The sequence below is a fragment of the Fringilla coelebs genome (genome assembly GCF_963513975.1).
Source record: "Fringilla coelebs genome assembly, chromosome: 24".
In the NCBI taxonomy this organism is placed as follows: domain Eukaryota; kingdom Metazoa; phylum Chordata; class Aves; order Passeriformes; family Fringillidae; genus Fringilla; species Fringilla coelebs.
Genome location: NC_140050.1, coordinates 3,047,516 through 3,069,860, shown reverse-complemented (window position 1 = coordinate 3,069,860; position 22,345 = coordinate 3,047,516). Strand labels below are relative to the sequence as shown.

At 56.5% G+C, this 22,345-nt stretch overlaps 1 protein-coding gene across 11 annotated transcripts in view; it reads left to right on the top strand.

Annotated features, from left to right (window-relative positions):
- TCF3 (transcription factor 3) overlaps window positions 1-22,345 on the top strand; it is a 77,741-nt gene that overhangs the window by 43,203 nt on the left and 12,193 nt on the right. For 7 of the 11 annotated variants that reach the window (XM_084221137.1, XM_084221146.1, XM_084221144.1 and 4 more), the window contains 7 exons: window positions 411-484; window positions 1,507-1,603; window positions 10,933-11,000; window positions 14,006-14,135; window positions 15,695-15,765; window positions 21,465-21,567; window positions 22,109-22,248. In XM_084221137.1, the coding sequence (XP_084077263.1) occupies window positions 411-484; window positions 1,507-1,603; window positions 10,933-11,000; window positions 14,006-14,135; window positions 15,695-15,765; window positions 21,465-21,567; window positions 22,109-22,248 (683 nt within the window). The remainder of the gene's footprint in view (window positions 1-410; window positions 485-1,506; window positions 1,604-10,932; window positions 11,001-14,005; window positions 14,136-15,694; window positions 15,766-21,464; window positions 21,568-22,108; window positions 22,249-22,345) is intronic. The other 4 variants (XM_084221145.1, XM_084221140.1, XM_084221139.1 and 1 more) reach the window with 2 other exon arrangements.

The following is a 22,345-nucleotide window of genomic DNA, read 5'->3' as shown; positions in this document are numbered from 1 at the left end:
CTTGCACCACCATGGGCAAAATTCAAGTCCCTGCTGGAGCAATCAAATTGATGCAATGTGGTTTTGATTTATAGTTCAGTCCCTTTCACTGCCGCTCTCCGGGGGAAGGAGGTTCGTGGGTGCTCTCTGGAATAAAGGAGTTAAAATACTTGTTTCTCCTCTTCCCACTGTCCCATGTTTTGAACCATTTCCAGGCTGTGGTGGGATGTGCTTTGAAGTTTGTGGAATAACTCCCAGTGGGAGTGGGAAGGTGAGGAGGCAGAGGGGAGGCTCGGTCACGCCAAGTGGAAGTGGTTTATTAATGAAAATATTGTTTTGTTTGTAGAAGGAAGAGTTAATTTTATGAGAACACCTTTGAGGCTTTGCTGATAAAGCAAAGAGTAACCTTTGTTCTTCCTGTTTTTCGGTAGGCTTGGATGAAAGGCCGGGATCAGGTTCCTGGGGAACGGCAGATCAAAACAGCTCCACGTTTGACCAAGGAAGGGTAAGGACAAAGCACAAACACCAAGCTCCAACCAAAACAAATGGGGTCTTTCCCAGGCCTTTCAGAGCCAGCTCTAACCCTGGAACAGCTTTTCTTGCCCCATTTTGGACATGGGTTCTGTGAACTCTGGGGTTTCTCCCATCCCATTCTCCCCAGGCTTTGCTGCCTTGAAGTTTCCCCTCCAAAAACCCCTCCCAGACCTGCACTAGGATGGGCTCCTGTGGCTGCTCAGGCATCTCCCTCCCTGCACCCAGTGCTGGTGTGGAGAGAGGGGACCCAGGGGGTGGGACAGGTCCCTGCAGGAGACACAGATGGGTGGGTCAAGGGATCTCAGTGGGTTGAGGGATCTCATCTGATGGCAAAGCTTCCTGAGCATCCACCCCACAAGACTTTGGGAACCTGAGGAGGGAATCCCTGCAATCCACCACATTGTCTGGCCATGGCACCCTTGGTGGGGATGGAGAACTTGGGAAGGTTTTGCAGGGAAGGAGTTGAGGCTGCAACACTCCTAACTGGGGCCTGAGTATGGGAAGAGAGAAATGCCACAAGCTTCATGGAAATTGTGTAATTTTTGTTTTAATGGGTTTGTGTGATTCGTTTTTGCAGTGGCACCTTGCCCTCCTCTCCCATCAGCAGCAGAGCTGGGGCTGTCATGTCAACTCTCATTTGTATATTTAGAATTTATGTATTTATATAAATATATCTAAAAATATACATTTATATTTATCCAACCTTTTTCTTGCCTCTTCACCCCACTGGTTCAGGGAGGGGCTCCCTGGCTCTTACCTGGTGGGTGCCAAAGAGCTGCCAGCATGGGGCAAAGCATGGTTCTGTGTCCCCAGCTGCCATGTTCCCTCCCAACGGCCTCTGCACTGCCCAGCTCTCCCTGGCACGAGGATAAAATCCTTCCCGTGCCCTTTTCACAAGGAGCCCTTGGCCTTGCTCCTTCCTGGGTGAGGCTGGGCCTTGCCAGCCTTGTGTTTTGTCCCCCTGCTGTGTGTGACTGTCCCCTGTTGTCCCAGCAGAGCTATGGTGAAGGCCCCCACTACGGAGAGCACCGGGAGCTGCCATCCCACAACAGCATCTCCTCGTCGCCGTTCCTGGGAGCTGGACTCGTGGGTGAGTGCCTGCAGCTGCCTGCCAGCTCCCCAGGCCAGGGGACACGTGCTGGGGGAGTTGCTGTTCCCTGTGCTGGACCTGCTCCAGGTGTTCTCCAGGCTGTGGTCCAGGGAGGTGGTACCCAGAGGGCTCCATCAGTGCCAGCTGTGCCAGCTGTTTTTTGTGTATGGTAGCACCCTGAGGCAGGGGTGCCCCCTCCAGGTCAATGCCCTCCAGGATAGGCTGAGTGTGCCCCTGGGAGCTGGGAATTAGGGGTGGAAGAGATGCTTATTGTTAAGGATTCATTAAGGACTCGGGATGACCCTGCTTGAGTGGGGAGCTGGCGCCAGATGATCCCACCATGGTCACTTCCAACCAGACCCCCTGGGTGACTGTGACATGCAAGGGGCTGGTGGCTGTGTCACTTCCCAGAGACCTGGGGGTGCTCCCTTTGCTGCAGTGGGGCTTGGGGTGGCCTCTTCCCATATCCTGCCATGCTCCAGCAGCCTTGTCTGGCCCCTCCATCCCCAGCTCCAGACAGGCAGTGAGCGTGAGGAGCTCAGGGATGGTGATCCTGCATGACCGGATGCGTGTGACCATTCACCCTGTCACCTGTCCCAGCTCAGGGGTGGGAGGGGAGATTAAGAGCAGAAAATATCCCTCCTGGAGGGCTTAGAGAGCTCTAATGGCATTAGGTCGGGAATTGGGGTTAGTCCTCCCCATCTTTGCCCACGGAGGGGTGGTTAAAATGCTCCAGCACATGTGGAAGGAGTGGGGCTGGGGCAGGGCTTGCTTGTGGTTAAAAGGGAGGGGTAAGAAAAGGGAATTGTGTTTGAAACAGAAAATCTCCCCAACACAAAATCCCCCCTGTGGATATGGTGGCAAAGGGGAAGAGCAGAGCAGGGTTGTGCTGGGACAGGAGCAGCCACACGTTGGCCCCTCCTGACCTGGGTCGGGGCTTGGGGCTCGCTGTGAGCTCTGCCTCCCCCTTTCACCCCTTGTGCTGCTGGGGAAAATGTTTGGGTGTGTCTTGGGGATCTGTGCAGGGAAAAGCCTTTCTGAGCAGCTCCCCCTTCCCCTCTGCAAGGGAGGATCTTCCTTCTCCCTCTGCTCCCCAGGAGGATGTAAGTGGAGCACAGAGGAGTTTTTGGGTAGCACAGGGGAGCCTTGCTGCAGCTCAGCGGGGCTTGGGGGGATGCTTGGGGGGAGCCATCCCATCCCATCCCCATCCCATCCCATCCATCCCATCCCATCCCATCCCATCCCATCCCATCCCATCCCATCCCATCCCATCCCATCCCATCCCATCCCATCCCATCCCATCCCATCCCATCCCATCCCATCCCATCCCATCCCATCCCATTCCACACCTGGGGCCAAGGCAGCCCTGAGAGTTTCCAGCTGAGAAGGAGCTGCCTGGGGAGGAACAGGGAGGTTTCCCCTTTGATGTGTGCAGGGAAGACGCCTCTGGCTGCCTCTGCAAGCCGGGGCTCCCTGCGAGCCCAGCCCGTCCCTGGCACCTGGGGCCTCCCTGGGGGATTCCAGTGGCTCTGGGGCCCAGGGTGAGCGCTGGCCCTGTGACCAGCAGGACTGTGGCCACACTCTGAGCCCAGGCTCAAGGGCTCTGTCTCCCCAGGTGGGTCAGGGCCAGCACCAGGAGCTCCACCACTGAGATAGGGAACAAGCAGGGGGGAAGGGTTCCTCACATTTCCAAGTCCCTTTTGTTTATAAAATTGAATGTGGTTAAAGTAGAAAGCATTGATTCTGGGAGCAGGTTCCAAAATACATCAATCAATTTTCAGAGTGCTTTGGGTGGGAAGGGACCTCAGAGCCCATCCAGTGCCACCCTGCCATGGCAGGGACACCTCCCACTGTCCCAGGCTGCTCCCAGCCCTGTCCAGCCTGGCCTTGGGCACTGCCAGGGATCCAGGGGCAGCCACAGCTGCTCTGGGCACCCTGTGCCAGGCCTGCCCACCCTCAGAGCCAGCAATTTCTTCCCAATATCCAATCTAAACCTACCTCTTTGCTCATGTGCTGGGAAGGAAGGGCATGGGGAAGTGCAGGAGTGGGATTTTCTCTTCCTCTTTTCCAAGCTGCTTCTGAAAACTTTTAGAGCAGCAAAATGCAAAGGGATAAGGGAGAGGACAGGCAGGAAAATAAAATAATGCTTCTGTAAAAGCAGAGGAAAAATGGGAGGCAAAGGGGAGTTTTGGAAATGTGTCCTCCTGTCTTCCAAGCCCTGGTTACCAGCAAGGTGCCCCTCAGGGAGGGAGGTTCATGTTAATGGAGTGGTTGAGTGGAACCAGGGAATTTCAAAATCTGAGGAGGTGGAGGGAGCAGATGAGGATGAACATGTTGTGGCTGTTGATGGATGAAAGATGTGTGAAACATCTAAGCCCTTCTCCAAGACCAGAATTTTTATCTCTATCCCAGTCAACCTCTACTTCTTCAAGGAGGATCAGGAGCTGTGGGAAGAACCATTTTGGGAGCAGCCTGGATGCTCTGTGTTGGCAATAGTGGGTTGGGCCAGTAGAGAGGGAGGCTGAGCTGGGGCTCTGAGCACTCAGGGTGCTGATGGCTCCTCCTGGGACCCCCATGCTCTGGATTTTGTGTTCCTGCAGTCTGTGCATGTCCCAGGGCCAGGCTACAGCCCCCTGTGCTCTGGGGATGGGCTTTAGGGACAGGGAGCACCTTTCCCCAGCAAAGGGACACTACAGCAGGCAGCACTTGCTGGAGAAATTGAGCAAGTGGTGATTTTTTGCCTCAATTTTCCATATGGAAAAGGAGGCTGTGCTCTGACTAGTCTTTGGTGGGCTGAGGAGCTCCTGCCAGCCTGAGCTTTGAAGCTGTGATCACATCCCTTCCAGGGTGGAGTCTGTCCCTGCAGGCTGGTGGTGTTTTGGGGCCCTGGAGATCCTGAGGGGGATCCCAGATTCAGCCATTGCTCACCCTCCTGCACAAGTTCTGTCACCACTCAGACTGATCTGACAGGAGCAGGGAGCAAGGAGAGAAACTGGCAGGCTGCAGGGTGGAGTGGCCCTTTGGGTAAGGGAGCAGTGGAATGTGTCCATCCAGATTTCTGTGGGGGAGCTGCTGTCACAAACTCCATGATAGGCAGCAAACTCTGTGCCATAGACAGGGCTGGAGGGATCTGCTTGGCCCAGGAGAGAAGGAAAGCAGGTCTGAGTTTGAGGGCAGCAGGACGCTCCCAGCAGATCCCTGAAACCCCTGCAGGCTGCTTGCCTGCCCTTTGGTGTCACCCCAGCCCAAACCCTCTTCCCCTGTTCAGGGTCCCCCTCCCCAGCCCGAGTCCCCTCCCAGGGCAGTGAGGAAGGGGCTGCTCAGCCCCTGGGGTGGAGCTGGGGGCGTACAAAGCTCTGATTTAATCCCTGTTGTTCCCTACAGTGGCCCCAGGGAGAGACTGTCCCTGCTCCTCACCCCAGCCCAGCCCAGTCTCAGAGTGGTGACCTTGTGGGTCGCAGGGTGCACACCTGATCCAGAAGCAGTCTGAAAGGAAAAGCACTGAATTCTGTTCAGCTGTTGAGTTTAAGCTCATGGATGTTCTTTGGATGAACATGGGGCACGCTGGGATCCTTCAGCACAGAGCCAGGAGGGGCTGCACTGACCCAGCTCCTGGGGGAGATGCTCCCCCCAGCCAGGGCTGCCACAGGCTGTGGGTGATGCCCCTCCTGCTCTCATGAAAGGCACAGTGTGAGGGGAACCTTCAGTTACTGCCCTCAGCCACAGCTTCAGCTCCACAGGTGATGGGGAAAATCAGAGCCCCTCAGGATGGACTGGGCAGGGACCTCTGGGCTGTGTCACACTGGATGGAATAACCTAAATTTGTCAAAACAACAAGAAAATAAATTAGAAATTGTTCAAAGGAGGGACACGGAGCTGGGGAAGGGGCTGAGGAGCAGCTGAGGGCACTTGGCTGGTTCAGCTGGAGCACAGGAGACTGAGGGGAGGCTCCTCGGGGGCTGCAGCTCCTGCCCAGGGCAGGCACAGGGGCAGGGGCTGAGCTCTGCTCTGGGACAGGGACAGGGGGCCAGGAAGGGCTGGAGCTGTGCCAGGGCTTGGCATGGAGCTCAGGGAAAGGTTCTTCCCCCCGAGGCTGCTGGGCACTGCCCAGGCTCCCCAGGGAATGGTGCCAAGGCTGCCAGAGCTGCAGGAGCTCTCAGGGCTGCTCAGGGTGGGGGTGTTGGGGTGGCTGTGCAGGGACAGGGGCTGCACTGATCATCCCTGTGGGTCCCTTCCAGCTCAGGATATTCCAGGATTCCATGATTCTAAACCCCTGAATGGAAACACCATCAGTGCTCTGAATGAGAGCATCCCAGGCTGCTGGGTGGGGGGCACTGAGCCAGGTGAGCAGGTGCAGGACCAATGTCTGAGCCCTCCATTGCTCTCTCCTCCAAGTTTCCCAGCTTTGAGCCTTTGGTGCTGCTCCTGGAGGACAGGAAACCTCCTGGGGAGTTCTGAGCTGCCCAGCCTGGGGCGGGGAGAGGTGGCAGGAGCATCCCTGGCTGTCACAGGTCGGTGCCAGGACACCACACAGTGCCAAACCAGCTCAGCTCATCCCAGAGGATGAGGAGGGTGAAGAGGGCTTTTCTAAGTCACCAATTTCACAATTTACCATTCATCTTCAGCAGGGACAGGCGGGGAGTGGGGGGGTTAAACAGCAAGGAAACTGATAAGCCGTAAGAGATTTCTTTCTAGTAATTATTTCTAGTAATTAGCTGCCTTTCAGAGCAGTGTTCCTAATCGGGTGGCTATTGTCAGTGCCTGTAGATTGGGGTCTTCCTGGACAATGGGTTTAATCAGGGGGTGGTCGCTGCTCCTGGTTTTTTAACTTCTTTTTTTCCTCCCCGTTTTTAATCCCTGGCTGTGTTTTGCCTCCCCTTTTCCCCCAGGCCAGAATTCTAATGGAATTCTAATGGAATTAGCAGTGTGGGGCTGGGGGAGGTGCATGGTGGGTGGTGGCTGTGCTGGGGCTGGGGTGATGTGGGGGCACTGGTTCTGCCAGTGGGTGCTGGAAAAACTTGTAGGCAGCATTTAAATAGTTTTTCTTGGCCTGTCAAATGCAGGGCCAGGAGTTGGACTTCGATGATCCCTGTGGATCCCTTCCAACTCAGGCTGTTCTGTGATTCTGTGGTCTGTGAGAGAAATGGCAAACCCATGATTTATTATTATTTAAAAGCAGTTTGCTCTAGTGGAGGTGAGATGCTGCCCCGATCCAGGGTGCTAAAGCCAATCCCTGACACTGCCAGAGTGGGTGGGAGCCTCTGGGGAGAGCAGTTTATATTTTTCCACCTCCTCTCCAAGCTCAGAAGCAGATGTGCACTGGAGGAGTGGCACAAACAGCGTGGGGGGTTCCTCTGGAAAAGCCCTGGGTGAAGGCAGGGAATCTTCCCAGAGCCCCACACAGCCAGATCCTGCAAGAGGGAACATGCTGGGAGAGGAGAGAGGCTGGGAAAGGCTCCTTAGGCAGGGCTGGAGGCAGCACGAGCAGATGGGGGGCAGGAGAAGGAGCTGGCAGGGGGAAAGGCAGGAGGGGGGTGCCAGGAAGATCTGGAAATGCTGAATGCTCTCAGCCAGTGTGTGGGTGCACTGAGTCAAGGTGCCTCGACTGTGCTTCACCTCCTTTCCAAAGGAAACCCCTTTCCTCTTTGAGGATTTATTCCCATTTCTTCTCTTCCTCCTCCCACAAGATCCCTTCACGTCCATCTGCAGGATTTCAGTAATTCTGCTGGGAGCAAAGTGGGCTTTGGGGACATTCCTGGTGGGTTTCTCCCAACTTACTGAGACTTGTCTCCATCCTGGTCTTTGCCTCCTTCCTGGGACTTTGCCACCTTTCCTGGTTGGTGCCCTGGGTTGTAGCTGCCAAGGGGTGACAGGGTGGGTCTGGGCTTGCCACCTGTGCCATCTGCATGCCCACAGAAACAGCTCCTTCTGCTGGCAAGGTCAGCCTTTCCTTGCCCAGCTTGTGCACCTTTTGAATTTCAGCAGGCTTGGGTACATTCCAATCCAGAGAAGTGCCATTCTTCCTTCTGCCTTGTTTTCATAGACAGTTAAATGTAAAATCTCTTGTACTGCTTTTTTCCCTTGTTATGTGATGATGGAGGGTGCAGGAGCTGGGGCTGGCCAGGGCTGCCCTCTCTTTGCCCATGTCCCCCATCCCATGGGGCACCCACAGACCCAAGGGTGCAGCAGATGCTGACTGAGGAAGGAGAGACATCCAGAGAAGGTTGTGGGTTTGGAGCAGGGCAGAGCTGGCAGTGGGTTCACAAAATCCTGGAATATCCTGAGCTGGAAGGGACCCACAGGGATGATCAGCCCAGCCCCTGTCCCTGCACAGCCACCCCAACACCCCCACCCTAAGCAGCCCTGAGAGCTCCTGCAGCTCTGGCAGCCTTGGCACCATTCCCTGGGGAGCCTGGGCAGTGCCCAGCAGCCTCGGGGGGAAGAACCTTTCCCTGAGCTCCATGCCAAGCCCTGGCACAGCTCCAGCCCTTCCTGGCCCCCTGTCCCTGTCCCAGAGCAGAGCTCAGCCCCTGCCCCTGTGCCTGCCCTGGGCAGGAGCTGCAGCCCCCGAGGAGCCTCCCCTCAGTCTCCTGTGCTCCAGCTGAACCAGCCAAGTGCCCTCAGCTGCTCCTCAGCCCCTTCCCCAGCTCCGTGTCCCTCCTTTGGGCACTCTCCAACAGCTCTGGATCCTTCTGATCCTGTGGTGCCCAAAGTGCCCCCAGCACTGGAGGTGAGGCTGCCCCAGGGCAGAGCAGAGTGGGACAATCCCTCCCTGGGCCTGGTGCCCCCAGGACAGGGTGGCCCTTTGGGCTGCCAGGACCCAGCAGTGACTCAGATCCAACTTGCCACTGACCAGGACCCCCAGGTCCCCTCCCATGGCGCTGCTCTCCAGCCTCTCATTCCCAGTCTGTCCCTGCATCCAGGGCTGCTCCATCCCTGGGCAGGATCTGACACTTGCCCTGTCAAACTTCACATGGTTGGGGATTGCCCAGTGTCCCTTCAGCTTCCCACACACATCCAGGAGCCCCCTGGTTCAGCCCAAGTTCTCTGGTGATGGCAGAGGCTGCTGGATGGGGTTTGGAGCAGCCTGGGACAGTGGAAGGTGTCCCTGCCCATGGCAGGGGTGGAACTGAATGAGCTTTAAGGTCCCTTCCAACCCAAACCATTCTGTGATTCTGTGATTCCCCACTGCAGTCACACATGAAAGCTGCAGTGTGTTATCAGATGGGAGGCCTGGCTGCTGCTGTCCAGCCAACCCCCCCAGCATTACCCTGCTTTTCCTCTGCTTTAGGAGTAATCAGAACCTGCCTGATGCTGCAACCTGCTGTGTCCTTTGTGCCTGTGCCTGGTGCTGCAGTGGATCGAGCTCTTAAGCTCTTTTAGAAATTAGGTCATTTAGGAGATCCATCCTCTGACATTCTGACCTTTGTTTACTTAACGTTTAAGCCTCTGAAAGGAAATGGCAGCAGCACCCAGAGCCTCCTGCTGTCACTGCATGGAGGGAGGGGAGGCTGAGCTGTGCCAGGACCTTCCCAGCAGGAATGGGGTCTGGGGCTTGGGGGTCATAGTGGGGGAATCCACTCTAAAATTTTTGGGTTGAGTTCATGACCTCCATGGTAAGGTTGCAAAATGGGCAGCCTCCTCTCTCTTCCCATCTGGCACAGGAATGATAGAATCCTGGAATATCTGTGCTGGAAGGGACCCACGGGTCCATGAGTCCAGCCCCTGTCCAGGGGGTCCAGCTGTGGCTGCCCCTGGATGCCTGGAAGTGTCCAAGGCCAGGCTGGATGGGGCTTGGAGGAACCTGGGATGGTGGAAGGTGTCCCTGCCATGGCAGGGGCTGGAATGAAATGGGCTTTAAAATCCCTTTCAACCCAAATTACTCTGGCCTTCTCTGGTCTCTGGGCCCTGTGCTTCAGGGGGGATGGTTTGAGGCATTTTGCTTCCCCTCCCCTGTTCATCTGCTCCCCAAAACCTCTTAGTGCCATGGGGAGGGTCCTGCCAGCTCAGCGTCGCCCCAGTGCATTAACCTGCATCTTAGTGGCCTCGGGGCTGGCTTTAGGCTAAGCAGATTGACAAAATCCTGCCCCTCCCAATTTTGCTCACTAAGCCAGACCAGAGGCAGGATGTGATCTGTGATCCCCTTTTCAGGAAGGGTCTGGGGGTGAAGGCTGGTGGAGTGCCTGTTCCCCACTAGAAGAGTGTCTGGTTTTGCTTTAGGGGGATGGAGAGAATCCCCAGGGACACTGTTGTACCTCCAGCTGCTGCAGGCACAGCACAGAACCATTCCCTTCTCCCTTCCTCGTGTGCTTTGCTGCCCTGGCACCCCTGGGTGCTGCTGGCTGGGGCCATGCTGTGCCCAGGGCAGTGACCATGAGGCAGGAGAGTGCCAGGATGTTTTGGAGAGGGAACATCCCAGCTGGTGTCTGGGCTCCTTTTTTTTAGCCCTTCAAAACTTTATTTTCAGCTGCAAGTGTGCAGGGTGAGGTGGTTGTGAGAGAAGCCCTCATTGATTCTGAATGCCAGGACAAGGCAGAATGGCTTCCACTGCCAGAGGGCAGGGCTGGATGGGATCTTGGGCAGGAATTGTTCCCTGGCAGGGTGGGCAGGCCCTGGCACAGGGTGCCCAGAGCAGCTGGGGCTGCCCCTGGATCCCTGGCAGTGCCCAAGGCCAGGCTGGACAGGGCTGGGAGCAGCCTGGCACAGTGGGAGGTGTCCCTGCCATGGCAGGGGTTGGCACTGGATGGGCTTTAGGGTCCTTTTCAACCCACATCCTTCTGGGAATCTGTAACTTCACAGGGACACTGGTGGCACGGGGCTGGGCACACACAGATCCCAGCTGGCTGTGAGGAGCTGCAGGTTTTGGGAAGTTGAACCTCCCCCAGGAGAGGGGCAGAAGGTGCCCAGTGCCCTGTGCAGAGCTGGGATTGCATTTCCTGCTGTCTGGAAAGCAGCCCCAGGGTCTGTCACTTGTCCTGGCCCTTGGTGTGCTCCAGCCCTGCCCCTGCCCCTGCCAATCCAGCTGGGCCTCGCTGTCTGCAGGGAGCTTTTGGCTGGGGGCTGACACTGCCAGTTTCCATGGCCAAAACACTCTCCTGTGCCACTGCAGCTCTGGGATTTTGGTGGTTTTGGACCTGCTCTGTGTGAACTTAAAGCAGCTCCTGCTTTAGCAAAAGCTTTTCAGGCTGTCCCTTGATGGGAGGGCAGGGTGAGCTGCCTTATGGGAACAGGATTTGTCCCTTGGTAGGATCCAGGTGCCTGGGGGCAAAAAAAAACCCCTCCACTTCCTTCTTACCCCAAACCTTGTCTTTTCTCTTCTCCTTCTGCAGGGAAGAGCAGTGAAAGAGCCTCATACTCCACGTTTGGAAGAGACACAGGGATGCCAGGACTAAACCAGGTAATGATAAAATGCAGTGAGATTTTCTGCTTCATTTACTGGCTCCCAAGAGTGGGAGTCTGGTAATGAAACCAGACTGGATTTCCATCTCATCTCCATACACGGGGTGCTGGGAAGCCTCTGCTCTGCTCCAAAACCTCTGTGGAGTGTTGGGGGCTCATATTGTTGTGGGCTGATGGCTCAGAGGAGTTGTCAGAGGTTGGAAAATGTTGGCTGTAGCACCCTCTCGCTTCTTTCCCAATCTTCTTCAGCCTCGCTCATTTTGTTATTGTTACTCCTGGTTTGTATTTGATCAGCCATGACCCAGCCACTGCCTTGCTGTGGAGTTCCAGGCAGTCAGATCCAAGCAGCACCTTCCCCTGTGCCAGGCTGGCCATGGGCAGCCCTCTTCAGCAGCATCTCCCAGCTCCCTGGGCAGTGGCCACTGTCCCAGTTCTGGGGAGGGTCTCTGAGGTGGTTTCTGTGCTGCTGCAGCATCATTTGAGTGACTGTCAGGTGGAGCTTTGGTTTTATGGTGGGGCTGTTGGAGCAGGACCTGCAGCAGGAGCTCTGTCCAGCCCTGGGGCCAGCATCAGGGCGTGGAGCTGCTGGAGCCAGGCCAGAGGAGCCACGGAGATGCTGCAAGGGCTGGAGCCCCTCTGCTCTGGAGCCAGGCTGGCAGAGCTGGGGCTGCTCACCTGGGCAAGAGAAGGACACAGGGACACCTCAGAGCCCCTGGCAGGGCCTGAAGGGGCTCCAGGAGAGCTGGAGAGGGACTGGGGACAAGGCCTGGAGGGACAGGACACAGGGAATGGCTGCCAGTGCCAGAGGGCAGGGCTGGATGGGATCTTGGGCAGGAATTGTTCCCTGGCAGGGTGGGCAGGCCCTGGCACAGGGTGCCCAGAGCAGCTGTGGCTGCCCCTGGATCCCTGGCAGTGCCCAAGGGCAGGCTGGACAGGGCTGGGAGCAGCCTGGGACAGTGGGAGGTGTCCCTGCCATGGCAGGGGTGGCACTGGGTGAACTTTAAGGTCTCTCCCAACACAAATCCTTCTGGCACTCCATGATCTCCACAATCCTGGAAGGGACCCAGCACACCAGAGCCACCTCTTGCAGACACAGCCCAGCCCTCTTGGGTCACCCCATGTGAACCCCAGGGCTCTGCTGGGGGAAACAGCTTTGCTTCCTGTAGGGAATACCAGAGGTGTCAATCTGAGCTTGGAACACAGCAGAGCAGCCCTAAGATAACCTCCCCTGCTGCCAGCAGCATCCAGAAATAGTTTTTTGGGAAGGAGTGAGCACCTCCCTTTGATGTGTGGCTCCAAGTGCCCCCTCAGTGCCCGGCCTGGCCCTGGGGAAGCAGTCCCAGCACTGGAGCCAAGGGAGGAGCTTTTGGCCGGACAGCTTTTATTTTATCCATGTACACACACACATATTACATGTTTTAATTTTACACAAATTTGTCATAATTTCCTCCTCTCTGAAGTGAGGATGTTTCCTTTGCTGGAGCAGCTGTGCTGGCTGTGCCAGAGTGGATTTCATTTACCACTGAAGCTGCTCAAAGAAAACTGGGCCCGGTGCCAAGTGTTGCTTTTGGATGTGATGGTTTTGCTGGGCTTTCGTGGAGGAGGGGGAATATAAGGTAACAGAAATGGGGGGGCAAATGGCCGGGAGAGGCCCCGGGAGAGGCAGGCACAGGGCTCGGGATCGGGTGGCAAATCCCACTTGAGGTGGAGAGGAGACAAAACCCCCTTATGGGGGGTGGGGGGAGGCCAATGGAGCCTCTGTGGCCCCCAGAGCAGTTGTTGCTTCTGGCTCCAGTTTGGGGGAGTGAGGGGGGTTGACTTCTCTTTTTTTTTTTGTTTGTTTTTGAAAAGATGAAAAATTGTCTGGTGGAGATGCCCTGGATGGGGATCAGGTTCTTGCCCAAAAATGCCCTGCTCTGGTAGGGTAGAGCTGGCAGGGTATTTCCCCTTTGTTTAACCCTGAACCACCTCTTGGGACATCCCCAGGCAGAGGAAATGGGAAGAAAACCCCTTTCTCTGGGAAATTGCCTCAAAGTCCCAGTGTGTCTCCTGGCTGCAGGAGGAGCAGGGCAGCAGCTCCCGGGATCCCTCCGGGTGCTTTCCTTGGCCACGCACAGAGCGGCTCCGGAGCAGAGGAAACCTGAGCAGTGGAACAGATTACAGGAATGTCACCAGCTGTGAACACACAAGCTCCTCTTTCCCTCCCTGACCCCTTTCTGGAGGAGACAGAGTTTGAAAGCAAAGGGGTTTTTTTCCAGTTTCTCAAAAGCCTGAAATCCTCCTTTATTTCCATGTGTTGCCCTCGGAAGATGGGTCAAAGCTGAGCTTTTGGGACTTGAGGGCCCTTTGGCAACCCTGTGCAATTCCATGTAAATACACTGAACTTCCTCCTGAGGTGAGAGGGGCAGTGCTGGAGGAGAGGCTCCATCCCAGGAGGGAGCACCCTGGGCTCTGGCTCTGCTGCTTCCCAGCGTGCCCAAGGTCAGCCGGGATAAATAGAGGGAGGAGTTTCCTGGCTTTACAAAGAGGGATTTGGCTTTTCCCTGATAAACTCAGGAGAAAACCACCCTGAGCAGTGGCAGCGCCGTTCCACGGCACTGGCCATGACATGGGCTGGTGACATGGGGCTCATGCTGTCCTCCTGGACATCAGGGTGAGCATGGGGCCACGCTGGTCCTACCATGGCACCTGCAAGGTGACCGTGGGACTACAATGTCCCCCACCATGGCACCTGCTGGTTTGCATCCTTGGTTTGCAGAGGTTCCTTGCTGGGGTCCAGCAGGAAAGCACAAGCTGAAAGCCTCTTTTGTTCCTCCACACCTATTCCCCCACCTCCACCCCCATATTTACGGATTTGCTTTCCCTCCTGGCCCCTTGGCTCGTGTTTATTTTTCCCCTCAGCTGAATTGGTGTGAAGGTGGCTCAAAGCAGCTCTGTTCTCTCCCAGTGAGTCGTTTTCCAGTGTAATTCCATGGAAGGGCTTTTCTCTCTCCTTGTTTGCAGCCTGGTTTCCTGCCCAGCGAGATGGGAATCGCCAGCCCGAGCACGCTTTCCCCCACCGGGGGCAAAGGGGGGTCTCAGTATTTTTCTTACCCCAACAATCCTCGCAGGAGAGGTGCTGAGAGCAGCATAGGTGAGTGACCGCGTGTCCCCCGGGTGCCACCGTGCCACCTGGGCAGGTGCCCTCGTCAGACCTGCCTTTGGGAATGAGGACATTGATGCTGGCAATGAGGGACTGATGCTGCCATGTGTGCCCCTGGCATGAATCTGGTGTTTGCTCTTTTTTGGGAGGGAATGCATATAAATATCTCTTTTTTATATATAGAGACAGATATCTAACCTCAGAAAAGGGGAGCTCACAGTCAGGTACAATTTCCCTCTTTCTGAATAATGCCAGATTAGCTGAAAGCAGCAAATGGCTTGAGGTTCTTGTAAAAACACCTCCAGCCACACTGCACATCACTCGTCCTTCCTGGCAAACCCTGGGCTGCCGTGGAGGCTGTTCCTGTGGCTGTTGGCTCTCCTGGAGCTGCAGCAGGCAGGACTGGCAGGAGCAGGGTGTAGGAGGCAGCAGGAGGTGCTGGAGCTGTGCCTGGGACCCAGGGAATGTTTGCTCCAGGAGCTCTCCCTGCCCGCTCCGCTGTTCCCAAGCAAGCAGAGCTTGCCCGTGTCTGGATGGACCTGGGAATAAGCTTTTACCAAAGGCTGGGGTCAGGTGTGAGTTTAACTTCAGAGAAACACAAGCTCCAGTTCCCCAGAACTGGTGTTTCTTGTCACAGTTCCCCCTGCACCCTCCAGAGCCACTTTCCTGCTGCTATTTTGGGCTTTCCCCAATGAGTGAAACCAGAAGTGACCCAATGATGGGTGCATTTTTCAGTGCTTTTCAGAAAAAGGCACCTACTTTGGTGCTGCCAATTCAGCCTGGAAAATGATTCTGTAGCATTCTGTGGGGTGAATTTCTGCTCTGGAGATACATCCCAGCAGAGTCCCTGGCTTGGCAGGTTGCTGTGTTAGCACCCTGAACCTCCAGCCAGGGCTTTCCTTAATTATGAACATTTTTTTAAATAAATTATGAAAAATAATAAAAATTAATTATGGAAAAATAGTTATAAAAATAATAATTATGAAAAAATAGAAGGTTTTAAAAAATTAAGCCAGTGCTTCCCTTGAGCCATTTCTGGATGTTTCCCAACATCTCCCTGAACTGTCCCCTTCCCCCAGGACAGTGTGTCCCCTCCAGAGCTGTATCTGGAGGCATGGGCTGGGGTCTGTCTGTTCCTGCCTCCTGCAGCAGTAAAGCTTTCTCAAGTCTATCCCTGTGTAGGAAGCAAATGAAAATACAGCCCAGCCCTGTATGTGTTCCCTTTCTGCATCTTCTCGCCACAAACCCACTTCAAGTTAAAAGTGTTTCCAAAAAAAAACCCCAATGAGGGGTTATAACATTAAATGTCATTATATTTATGGGCTCAGTCTCTCCCAACAATCCCTTCCTGTCCTGGGATCTCTGTGAAACCTGCCCCCAAAGGGAGCAGACAAGATTTGGAGAGGCTCATCCTTGGATATTTTCACTGTTGATGCTTCCTCAGCCATGGGACATTCGGGATCTCAGCCCTGTCTGTACCTGCAGTTTCCAACCCCGGAGACTTTTGCTGCAGCTTGTTTCCCCACCCTCTAACCCCCTTGAAAACTCAGGTCCTCTCTTGTCTGACGCAGATGGACAGCCCAAAAAGGTTCGGAAGGTGCCTCCTGGACTCCCCTCCTCGGTAAGTGGCAGCAGCGCGTTCCCATTCCCCGTGCCCTGGCAGCCATCCCTGCTCCCTGTGCCCCAAAACTGCTGGGTACCTGCAGCCCCACACTGGCCAACAGTGGGGTGCTGATGTCAACATTTGCAGACTTTGCAGGATTTCTCCCAAACCAAAGCTGCCAGCAGCCAGGACCCTGCCTGCTGTTAGAGCCCCAGAGGCCACCTCTGAGCTGATACCCAGACCCTGGGGAAATGATTCTTTTTCCCATGGAAAATGGCCTCATTTGGGGGCCACTCGCCCTGGCCCACGCTGGGGTGCCAATCTAAAAATTCACAAGCTTTGCAGGATTTCTCCCAAAAAAGCCACCAGCAAGCGGGACCCTGCTTGCCCTGCGTGCATCGTGGGCTGGGATTGCAGGGATGGGGAAGGGAATTCCCGGGCGGGAGAAGGGGAAGCGATGGGCAGCTCCCGGGAAGGAGCCGTGTGTTTGCCGCTATGTCCGGCCGAAAGGCGACACCGCGGGCTCGGGTTTCGCACTTGCGCTGGGGGCAGGCAGCTGAGCCCGCTCCAGGTGTGCGCTGCTTTATAGGAAAGCTGAGCAGCCTGCAGGAATACGCTATCCCCGCTCCCGCGGCTGTTCCAGGGGAATAAACTGAACAATGTCTTTGTGGCTGCGAGTAATGGGATCTCCAGGAAAGCTAATTGGAGCGGGCTGCAGGGTTCCTGCAGGAACACGGGAGCTGTCTGGCGGCCGGGGCTGCATTCCTGGCTTGCAGGGGGACGGCTCTGTCCCACTGGGCTCTGTCCCCGGCCGGCGCTGTGCTGGAGACGTGCCCTCAGTCTCTGCCAAAGCCGGCGTGAGGCTGCCCCGTTCCCTGGGGAACACCCCCATCCCTGGGGAAATCCCTGCTGTGGCATTCCCTGGCTGCTGGTGCACAGCTGTAACCTGCACCACAGGCTCTGCCTTTGGGATCGGACCCCGGCGTGCTGGTTCTGGGGGACAGAGGGAGGGGAGGGCACTGAGGCCTTGCCAGCTTGGGCTCACAGACCTGGGAGTGTTGGAGGGTCCGTGTGGATCCACGTGAGGCAGAAACCAGCTCCAAGAGTGTGTGTTTTGACAGGGAAAACCTGCTTGAGTCACAATCTGTGTCGCTGCCTCGAGTTTCTGTGGGAAATTTGGAGCTTTAAACCCCAGTCGACATGTGGGGAAAACATCGCCCCAACAAATGGCCTTTATTGGCCTCGAATTTCAAAGTGCTGGGGCTTGGCCCATCCTGCTGGCAGAGCCCTGGAGGGCCCTGATTCCCACAGGAAGAGCTGCTTGGCATTTGCCACAGCTCAGCCCCTTCCCTGTGTCTGAGTGACACCTGCACTCCAGCCTTTCATAGGATCGTGGAATGGTTTGGTTTGGCAGGGACATTAAAGTTCATCCAGTGCCGCCTCTGCCATGGCCAGGGGCACCCTCCACTCTCCGAGGGTGTTCAAAGCCCCATCCAGCCTGGCCTTGGACACTTCCAGGGATCCGGGGGCACCCACAGCTTCTCTGGGAAACCTGTGCCAGGAAGGAATTTTTCCCCAACATCCAACCTAAATCTCTGTCTCTGCCCTGGCTGTTGCCTCAGCTGCCCCTTGATGCCAAAGCTCCAGTTTTCAGAGCACGGGCTGGTTCTGCCTCTTTCCCTCACCCTCCCTGTGCTGGGAGCTCCAGCTTCCTGGTTTGTTTTTGAACTTCCACACCTGGGGAGACAGATCTGTGCCTAGGCAGCAGGAGAAGTGTGAGGCAGGAGTGGCCTCAAAGGCAGCGGATCAAAGGCTCTTTCTTGTCTGACTCGCCCATGCAGGAGCCCGCCCCGTGTTATCGCTGGACCCCGTGCAAAATAAATAGGTTAATCAGCATCTTATTCAAATGAAGTGCTTTAATCTGGAATTCCCGAGCTGCTTTGAAAACTCGCCGAGGTCAGCGGCTGCAGGAGCTGAGGGTGGGTGGGTGAGCAGGGAGTGATGCCAAAGGCAGCGAGAGGGGTTCAGGGGGCGTGAGCAGCGATGCCAGGCGGGGACGGGCACAGAGGAGCTGTGCTGGGAGCCCAGGGCCCTTGGGCTCAGTGCTTCTGTCCCAAGGAGGCCACGGAGCTGCTCCGAGGGCTGGAGCCCCTCTGCTCTGGAGCCAGGCTGGGAGAGCTGAGAGTGCTCACCTGGACAAGAGAAGGCTCCAGGGAGAGCTCAGAGCCCCTGGCAGGGCCTGGAGGGGCTCCAGGGCAGGGAGGGGATCTTGGGTAGGAATTGTTCCCTGGCAGGGTGGGCAGGCCCTGGCACAGGGTGCCCAGAGCAGCTGTGGCTGCCCCTGGATCCCTGGCAGTGCCCAAGGCCAGGCTGGACAGGGCTGGGAGCAGCCTGGGACAGTGGGAGGTGTCCCTGCCATGGCAGGGGTGGCACTGGATGGGCTTTGAGGTCCCTCTGAACCCAAGCCCATGATTCTATGCAGTAGGTACTGGCTTGGGACTGCCCTCAGGGCATGGAGCCCCTTGGAGCCTCCCTGCAGCTCTCGAGCTCCTGACCACGGGCTGCTGTGTCTGGGCACAGGATCCAGGGCTGGATGTGGCCCCACATCGGCTGCGGTGCCAGAGGAACCTGGGCAGGGATTTTGTGCAAGTTGATTCCTGCAGGATTTTGTTGCCACAGCGAGTTCAGTGCCTGGGAGCTGTTTCAGGCTGTGCATTCCCAGTCTGGTCACTGCTCTGTTTAGCCTCAGTCTGCCCAAAGTCCCACCCCAGCTCCTGCATTTAAGCAAGAAAAACAGGGAGGGAAAAACAACCCCAGACCACAAAGCGCTGCGAATCCCAGCGCTGGGGCTTTTCGAGCGGCTCTCGCCGCGCTGGCAAATTTTCACTGGAGGAAATGACCTCACCTGGAGGTCCCCGGGGCCGCCGGCCGGAGGGCTGGGGCCGGGGGCTGGGGGCTGGGGCTGGGGAGCGGGGCCTGGCTCTGATTTCCAGCTGCCTGCAGCGCCCGGCCCGGCCCCGCCGTGCCCGCACACGGCTCCTGGCTCCGCGCACAGAATTGGCTTTTCACAGCCTCCCCTGTGCCGAACAGCCAAAGGAACAATCAGCAGGGGTCAGGGCCAGGAGTGTGCTGAAACTTGGCCCCCCAGCATCCAGCAGGAGATGTTCCAGGGGTGCTGGAGCAGGGTGCGCACGCAGCAAGGGGAATTTCTCCTGCTTTGCAGCCCTGGTCCCTCCATCCCTGCCATTTTCTGGCCGTTGTTTTCTCCGTGCGTTCCTGGCTGGGCTGTTGGTGCAGCTGCCGGGCGCTGGCCCCGAGCCAGCCCCTGCCAGATGGCGCGGGGCTCTCAGACGTGCTGCACTCCATTCCCTGTCCCGCTCCCGCTATTTAATCAAATTATAGGAAAAGTCAATTTGCTGGATTCCCGTTCTGCAGTGCCTCCCCCACCCCCCCAGCCCACGCATGGCTCCCTCTGCCCACAGCACCCGGCAGCATCCTGGGGACCAGGGCCTGGAATTCTCCTTTTTGAGCAAGGGACAAAGGGCAGCTGCCAGTGTCTGTCAGGCTTCGCCCTTCCCCCTCTCTCTTTTTTTTTGTCTTTATTTTACGAGTTCTCTGTAGAGTCACAGAGTCATTAAGGTTGGAAAAGCCCTCTAAGGGTCACACAGTCCAACTGTTCCCCAGCACTGCCAAGGCCACTGCTGACCCATGTCCCCAAGTGCCACATTCACACGTTTTTGAGCACTTCCAGGGATGGTGACTCTACTCCTACCCTGGGCAGTCTGTTCCAATGCTTCACAACACTTTCTGTGTAGAAATTTCCCCAATATCCCACCTAAATCTCCCCTGGCCCAGCCTGAGGCTGTTCCCTCTCCTCCTGTCCCTGTTCCCTGGAGCAGAGCCCGACCCCTGGGCTGTCCCCTCCTGTCAGGAGCTGTGCAGAGCCACAAGGTTCCCTCTGAGCCTCCTCTGCTCCAGGCTGAGCCCCTTCCCAGCTCCCTCAGCCTCTCCTGGTGCTCCAGACCCTTCCCCAGCTCCACTGACCCTTGTTGGATTTCTGGGGGGCTTTGGCATTGTTTTTTTAAACAAAAAGAAGTCTGGCACAGGCTGTCCAGGGCTGTGGTGGAGTCACCATCTTGGAATTGTTCAAAAAACATGTGGATGTGGCACTTGAGGACAAGGGTTAGTGGTGAACATGGTGGTGCTGCAGCTTTCATGGCTGGACTTGATCTTAAAGGTCTCTTCCAACCTTAAGGATTCTCTGATTGTGTCTTTTATTCCCCACCATCAATTTTGTCCCTTTTTACTGGTGAGGACGAGGGCTGGAAGGGAGCAGCTGGCTGTGGGGAAAAAGAAACTCAGGCAAGTTTCCTTCCCAAAGAGAATTGTGTGTGCCAGGCAGAGTCTGGCCCCTGCCCCACCTCTGCTTTCGTCTGGATTAAAAAAAAAAGATTATCGGTTTCAGAATGAATCAAAGAAGATGAAAATAACCTGTGACCAAAGTTCTCACATCATCTGAGAGCTATTTCAGTTTCTTTGAATGCCATTTCGGTTTCTTTGCATGTCGAATTTCTGCTTTAAAAAAAGAAAAGTCTGTTTTTGTCCTGGCAGAAGCTGGTTTTCGGTCAGGGCTTTCTAGGATGGGTTTGGTTAATTTAGAAGGGAAGGAAAAGCTTTTTCTTCTGTTTAATGTGCTGTTAAATCACAGAGCTGAGCAGTGCTGCAGAAATCTGACCCAGGAGCTGTGTGAGGGCTGTCTGAGATTTGTCCCTCCCCTGTGACAATGGCTGTGAGAGGCTGCTCAGCCCCACGTGCCTCAGTTTCCCCTCAGCCTGGTTTTCCTGAGGGCTTTGAGTAGGAGCTGTGCCAACCCTGCCTGGCACAGGGCAGGGTTGGCACAGGGGGGTCCCAAGGCCACACAGGTGCTTGCTGCCACTGTCCAGCCTGTTCCCCCCAGTGAGGGGTCACTGCAGCAGTGGTGGCTTTTGTGGTTACCCAGAAAAACTTATAACCATGGAAAACGGAACTGGAGCAGAGTCGAAACTTCTGCTGGAGCTGAGCAGGTTCTGGGGACCAAGGAAGGTGACAGGAGCAAGCAGAGAAGAGCCCTGTGCCCTGTCCTTTGTGTCCTCTGTGCCCTCTGCCCTGTCCTTTGTGCCCCCTTCCCTGCTCTGCTCCAGTGGGGCTGTGCCCTTTGAGGACTTTGGCTGAACTGCTCCAGTTCCCCCCCGCAGATCTGCTGTGGGATGAATCAAAGCAAAGCTCCTGGACTCATCAGATGGTTTTGGGATGGAAGGGACCTTAAAGCCCATCCAGTGCTACCCCTGCCATGGCAGGGACACCTCCCACTGTCCCAGGCTGCTCCCAGCCCTGTCCAGCCTGGCCTTGGGCACTGCCAGGGATCCAGGGGCAGCCACAGCTGCTCTGGGCACCCTGTGCCAGGGCCTGCCCACCCTGCCAGGGAACAATTCCTGCCCAAGATCCCATCCAGCCCTGCCCTCTGGCACTGGGAGCCATTCCCTGTGTCCTGTCCCTCCATCCTTGAAAGGTCAGTTGAGGGAAGCACTTGCTGCTCTGTTGCCTTGGAAGATGGTGGTCAAACCCTGCTGAAGTTTCAGATTTGAAGCTTAAGCTGTGCAGGGTTGGGGGCAGCCACGGTGAGGATGTGGGGCCGTGGACTGACCAAAGGCTTCTCTTCAACCCCTTCTGCCCCACAGGTGTATCCATCCAACTCAGGTGATGACTACAGCAGGGATCCAGCTGGATATACTCCCTCGAAACCTCCCAGCACTGTGTATCCTGGAGCCTTTTACATGACAGGTGAGTTATTCCCAGCCCTGTGATCCCACAAGCTGGGCAGAGCAGGGGCAGCCTTGCCCCTTATGGACCATGGGAGGGATTGCACATCTGGAGGGAGCTCAGGGCAGGAGTGCATGAGACACAATTCAACTCCAAAATCATCCAATATCCTGTGTGGGAAGGGACCCTCAGGGATGATCAGTGCAGCCCCTGTCCCTGCACAGCCACCCCAGCACCCCCACCCTGAGCAGCCCTGAGAGCTCCTGCAGCTCTGGCAGCCTTGGCACCATTCCCTGGGGAGCCTGGGCAGTGCCCAGCAGCCTCGGGGGGAAGAACCTTTCCCTGAGCTCCATGCTAAGCCCTGGCACAGCTCCAGCCCTTCCTGGCCCCCTGTCCCTGTCCCAGAGAGTTTGTCCTGGTTTGCTCAGTGAGTGATGCTCTGCACAGGCAGGACATGGTGGGGACAGTCCCAGCCCCTCAGCCAGGGCTGACCCGTTCCCCCCTGGGAGCTGGGGGCTGCCTGCTGCTGTCCCTGCCTCACTCAGCTCTGGGTTCCTTGCAGATGGACTCCATAACTCTGCAGACCTGTGGAGTTCCCCGGGTGCCATGAGCCAGTCGAGTTACGGTGCCATGCTGGGCAGCTCCTCGTCCCCGCTCCCGCAGTCCAGCGGCTTCAACAGTTTACACCAGCACGAACGCATGGTAATGTGTCCCCGTGGCCGTGTCACCTCCCTGGCACCTTCTCCCCTGGCTGTGGGCCCAGGCCCCAGCTGCTGAACCCCCCCAGCTTTTCCAGAGC